The sequence below is a fragment of the Vigna unguiculata genome, chromosome 1 (assembly GCF_037176805.1).
Source record: "Vigna unguiculata cultivar grain cowpea cultivar isolate G323 ecotype 2 chromosome 1, ASM3717680v1, whole genome shotgun sequence".
Classification (NCBI taxonomy): Eukaryota; Viridiplantae; Streptophyta; class Magnoliopsida; order Fabales; family Fabaceae; genus Vigna; species Vigna unguiculata.
The window spans coordinates 28975224-28980968 of record NC_140792.1 but is presented as its reverse complement, the minus strand read 5'-3'; the positions used below and the strand labels follow the sequence as shown (position 1 = coordinate 28980968).

At 30.3% G+C, this 5745-nt stretch overlaps 1 protein-coding gene across 4 annotated transcripts; it reads left to right on the top strand.

The window, feature by feature from the left end:
* The first annotated feature begins 2030 nt into the window (after positions 1-2030).
* Positions 2031-5745, top strand: LOC114188177 (uncharacterized). 4 transcript variants are annotated; one of them, XM_028076836.2, is made up of 5 exons: positions 2031-2330; positions 2999-3231; positions 3337-3425; positions 3501-3614; positions 5344-5745. In XM_028076836.2, exons 2-5 carry the CDS (start codon positions 3048-3050, stop codon positions 5548-5550), a joined length of 594 nt encoding a protein of 197 aa, XP_027932637.1. In that variant the 5' UTR covers positions 2031-2330; positions 2999-3047; the 3' UTR covers positions 5551-5745. The 4 variants fall into 4 exon arrangements, with proteins under 4 accessions (XP_027932637.1, XP_027932567.1, XP_027932734.1 ...); XM_028076766.2 differs by having other exon boundaries at positions 2987-3231; XM_028076933.2 differs by having other exon boundaries at positions 2325-2593.

Genomic DNA, 5745 nt, shown 5'->3' with positions numbered 1-5745 from the left:
TTGGGCGACAACTCACGCATATGCAAGGAGAGTTCTCTGCTATTCTCGCTTAGGTCAGAGGATTCTTGCCTTGGCAAGAATAGCATGTTCTCTCTTGCTTCTGCATGCAACAGTAAAAGAACCATCCAGAAACACATACAATATATTTTCATACAGTCTCAGGCATCATCCAAGCATCATAAACATGAAACCAAACTAAAACAAATATAAGATTATAAAACACAAGCAAAATCCTAGCTTCCCTTACCTCGAAACTTAGAACTAACTCAAGAAACCCTTAGAGGAAGGAGCACCAGGACCTAGAGCAGCTTAAGTAGCTGAAAAATATAACATATGAGAATGAAAATGAGACCATGACTAGGAACCAGAGCTTAAGAATAGAAAAGGAACATAAAGAAACTTGAGTTTTGAGTTCTACTTATGCAGGGGACAATGTTCAGTGAGCTTGCTAGAGGGAGTAACTCAAGCTCTAGCAGAGCTCTCTGTTTTAGAACTAGGAGCAAGAAAGGGAACTATTTTTGGAATAGGAGACAAAATGAGAGTTAATGGATGTGAACGGGTGCTGAAGAACAAAGTGAGCTGCCTTTAGACCTTTTACCAAAGTTGGCCAACCCCTTTAAAATTACAATGTAATTATGTCAAATTTAAAAAATAATTTTAAAAACATTGATATAAGTATATTATTTAATAGTGAAAATTTTAAATTTTAATTTTTTTTCAATATAAAAGATTAACTAACCGTTTTATTTTTTTTTTCTAAAATAAGATTCATATTGTCGATGAAAATTTTAAAATATATGATAGCAAAAGTTGAAATTTAAAATTTGAAATTGTTAGTGTAAGAATGTGATAACGAAATTTATATTTAAAATTAAAAATTAAAAAAGTGTAAAATTGTAAAGTGAAACTACTTTTATGAACATTTAAATCTCTCTGAATATCTTTCTCATATTATTTTATCTTTGAGAAGGATTTGAATTAATTTGCATTTGAGATATAGGAACAAAATCTACAAACATGAAAATTTCAAAAGATTTCATTGCTGTTAATGTAATACATAATAATATTTATAACATAATAAAATAATATCATAATAATACTAGTATAATAATAACAAAAATGAATATATAATATAAAATACTAAATAAATAATTAAATAATGCGTGATCAAGAAACTTAAAATAAAATTAATAATAAAATATTAAAAATAATAATTTATTTAAAATTATAATAAATTTATATAAAATTTTAATAATAATTTTAAAAGAAATTTCGAAAACATCACATGAGTTTATTATATATTATAATTATAACTATATTATAATTTTTTAAAATTAATGTAATAAATATACTTCAATTTCTAAACATCTCATGCATTACACATGAAAAATTATATAGTAGTCTCCATAGCAAAAACAAAGCAATAATTAAAAATTGTCATTTTAAATTATGATAAAAACATCATAAAAATATAAAAATTATATAGTAGTCTCTATAGCAAAAACAAAGCAATAATTAAAAATTCTCATTTTAAATTATGATACAAACATCACAAATACAACGTGGTTTAGAAATAAATATTTAAAAAATTTAGAAGAGAAACATATGATTGCACCACGAATAGTAAATGTATAACAAGTACATATATTGAATTTCAATTTTAACAAATTTAAAAGTTTATATTTTGAGCTCATTGTCATTTATTTTATGATATTATCATAAAGTCATTCATCATGAAATAATAAACTCTTATATTTGTAATGCTTTTTTATTTCAATTTTTAAATATTGAAATACATATTTTTAAGATAACTATCATTTTTATATAATAATAATATTTATATTATGATAAATTCATTCTACTAAACTAACATAATGTGTTTTACACTCATTTAATTAGTTATAATTAATTATGAATATAATTGTTATAATAAGAAATTATTTTTTTTACAAACATTTAATTAATTATAATAAAAAAATGAATTAAAAATAAACAGTAAAAACCCTAGTTTAGCACATGGACTCCTCCATCTTCCTCATTTTCTGTCATTCTTCATCCGCAGAACACAACACAAGGGTACTCCTTTTTTTCCTCCTTCATTCGTCAACCAACACCCACAACAACACTCAGCTGCTACGCATCCTAGCTTTCTTGTTCATCTACTCCCTCGTCCACCGCGACCACAGGCACCTCCGATTCAGTTCACTGGCCGCGGCCGCTGCCAAACCCCAGTTGGTTCAGGTCCTCTTGGACGAGACTTAAGCCCTGTCGCTGCCATTTCTGATTCCAACGAGGGAGCTTCCGACCATCACAATATTGACTCTGTTTGGGTGTGTATTATGTTTGGAGATATTGAATCTGTATAGTTGCTGATATGGATGGCATAATGTGTTAGTGTTTTGATAATTAGTTCTGTTTGGGATTTATTTGGGGTCACCTTTGTTTTTTGTTTTCAATCAATTCTCTGATGATTGGTTGAGAAGAGGGTATGAGTTCATTCCTAGGATCATTGCTGGATGTGTACCTGAGAACCTGAGATTGGGGAAAGAATTGAATCCTGAAGTTTGAAAAAATAGAGTATTCTGTTTGATTGGTGAGAGTTCAATTGTTAATTCTGAATTTTAGTTGTATAATATGTTTAAATGTTTTTATAGCTGATTTTAAGGATTCATTTGGAGTTTTAGGCTTTCAACTTGTGATTGTGGACATGGCTCCATTCCAATTGTGAGAGCTCTTTTATAACAATGGAAGTTTTTGAACCAAACTATAATGATATAGCTTGAATTATTATGAGAAAATGTGTAGTTACTAGAGATGATATATATGGGTCTATCATTATACAAGTTGAAATGTTCATTTAGAATTTAGAATTATTAGGCCCATTTACATACATGGCAATTTAGTCTGAAGTATTTAGATGGCCGTTAAATTCTTATTGCTGCTTATCTATTTTCCAAACTATGTATATTTGGTTTTATGTTTCTAGGCCCAATTGCAGGATATAGATACGAACACAACACATAGGGTTTGTTGTGTTGTGGTGAAATATGGAGGGTGCTCGAAGGTTACAGGGACAATCTATAGGAGTTTTCTGTGAAGGAATTGGATTACTCCTTTTTCGCTGGTCTGCTCTTCGAACAGCTATCGAGAACGAATGGGGTGGCCGTGAGTCCCTTGTCAAAGCTGATCAACTTGTCACGGATATTCTTTCGTGGTTCACTCAATTCAAAGGTATGGTTTACTCAATTCAAAGGTATATCAATTGACGCAACAAAAGATGATTCAATTCTGTGGATCGGAAACTCTGTTTTAATTTTTTTGGTGGATGTGTTCCAGAGCCACTTTACATTGATGACTTAGAAGACATATTGGATCAAGGTATGCTTTCTCTCAATGTGGAGGTCGAAGATGGCAGCATTGAAGAGGTATACATTTTCTTTTTGTAGTTTGTTTTTTTTGATAACTTCACTTGTTCTTATTTTATTTTTATGATTATATAGGTAGCTGAGAAATTAATGGTTATGCATGAAGAATTCTTGGACGGAAATTTTAGTTCTTTCGAAGAGCTCAGGAAAGCCAATCTCGAGCAAGCAGCTCGTCCTCAGACAGCGCAGGTACGTAGGGTTCTATACTGGTTTAATTTTACTATTTTTTTAATATCATATTTATAGGGTTCTATACTGGTTTAATTTTTATATTCTTTTAATATTATATTCACAAATATCAAGTCATAACTATTGTGTGCTTCAATGCAAAATGTCATCTAGTGCATCTATTTTTTCCTCTCACACCACCTTTCAATTTCAAGTCTTGAAAACCTTGCTATAGTCACTGGAGCAGCCACTAATTTTTTGTATTTATATGATTACCTCTCCATTTGCATTTCACCGGCTATAGTTTCCTACCTTTTATCTTCAAACTGTTCGTTCTCCTTTAAAAGACTTGGAAATCTGGAGATTTTTTTATTTTTGTTTTGAAGTCCTTTTCCCGAAACCAGCGATTGCATGTAACTTGATCATTTAAAAAATGTATTAAATCAGATTGTTTGTTAAGGTTAGCAGGGGTATGAGGTTTAATTTTATATAATGTACTGAAGTCTGTATATAAATAATTTTCAGGCATTTTACTCATTTTATATGGTAAAATTAACCATTTAGCCTTTGTGTAAGATGTGTAATTCTTAGTTAATGCTTCAAAGAGAAATGCTTGAATAATGTTATTTTTTTAATTTCTGGTTGTTTGGGATATGCTTTTACAAAGAGGTGTGTCTCTAAGAGACCTAGTTGGATATTGTTCCAAATATGATTTTGATCATGATTCTTTTTGAAATTCATTCAACAAGCTTTTTTATTAAAACCCATTATTTAAAAATAAGTTAATTTAAACATGTACAGATTAAATGAAATGCCAAGTTTGCGTTTTTATTTTAACCAAGTCCTCATTGCATTTCGTGGTTTTGTTGGGGACAATGAACACTTGATTTAATCTGAACAATGCTTGCAAAACATGTTTTTCTTGAATGTGTTAAATGTAAGAAGAAATGACAAGGTTTACAGGTTTCTATGCTAGTTTAATTTAGGGTCTTTCAATTTGTACATGATGGGTATTATTCACAAATATCAAGTCATAAGTGTTGTGTGCCTCAATGCAAAATGTTATTTAGCATCTACTTTCGTCTCACACTACCTTTCAATTCAAGTCTTGAAAACTTTGCTATAGTTACTGGAGTGGCCACTAATTTTGTGTATTTATTTGGGTTGTTCTTGTTTTCATTCCTTGTTTTCTTGGTTCATGACTTAGAAGTTGGAATAATGGGAAGTATTCAAAGAAAGTAAATATGTCCTGAATAATTATTATATTACTCTATATTTGAAATATTTTGGAGTTATATTTGAGATATTTTGAAGTGTGAAGTTGATAAATCTGATGAGAGTTATGATTTTCTTTTCTTTTAATCCCACTTCTTGTTTTTCACAATTTTCTTCTCACCTTAATCAGTTCCTAACCTACTTACTTCTATAGGCTCGTCCAAAATAAATGGGAGAACTTTTTTGTTGATCTCCCAAGGTGGATTGGGACTAGATTATATAATTTTCAATTTGCTACATATGTTTACATAGCATGCTTTTACTTGATCTGTACATATTTCTCCTTACTTTTTTTATGTACAACCAGGAAACAATTCTATTATTTTCCTCTTGTCTCGAATTTGAATGCATTAATAATGTTAAGCGTTTTCATTTCCCCTTATATAGTAGCCAAATAACAATCGGATGATCTTCCACTTTCGTTGAATTTGAATGCAGTAATAATGTTAGACTGTATTTTTTTTTTATGTTTTAGATTATAAATGATGGTGAAGATGACAGTGACGAAAATGGTGATGATGAAACCATGATTGTAGATGGTAACTCTTCAAGCATGAGTACGGAGATTCCAAGATCTTATTCAAACAATAATTCAGTTAATGAGCCCCGACAGAATGTTTCAGGCGAAGCAGACGATGGATGGGTTGTAGTTTCAAACAGAAGAAAGGGTAGGAAAACTTAGTTTTTTTTTTCTTTCATATTTTTGTTTCAAGCGTGGTAGTCCTCATCCTTTTTGAGGTTTTGCAAAATATCTTGAGGTGTGTATTGTGTACTCGGATTCTTTTTGTACTCATTTGAAGGTCACCCGGTGATAAGCATTTTTGTTGATCTCCCAAGGTGGACTCATGCTAGATTATATAATTTTTAATTTGTTACA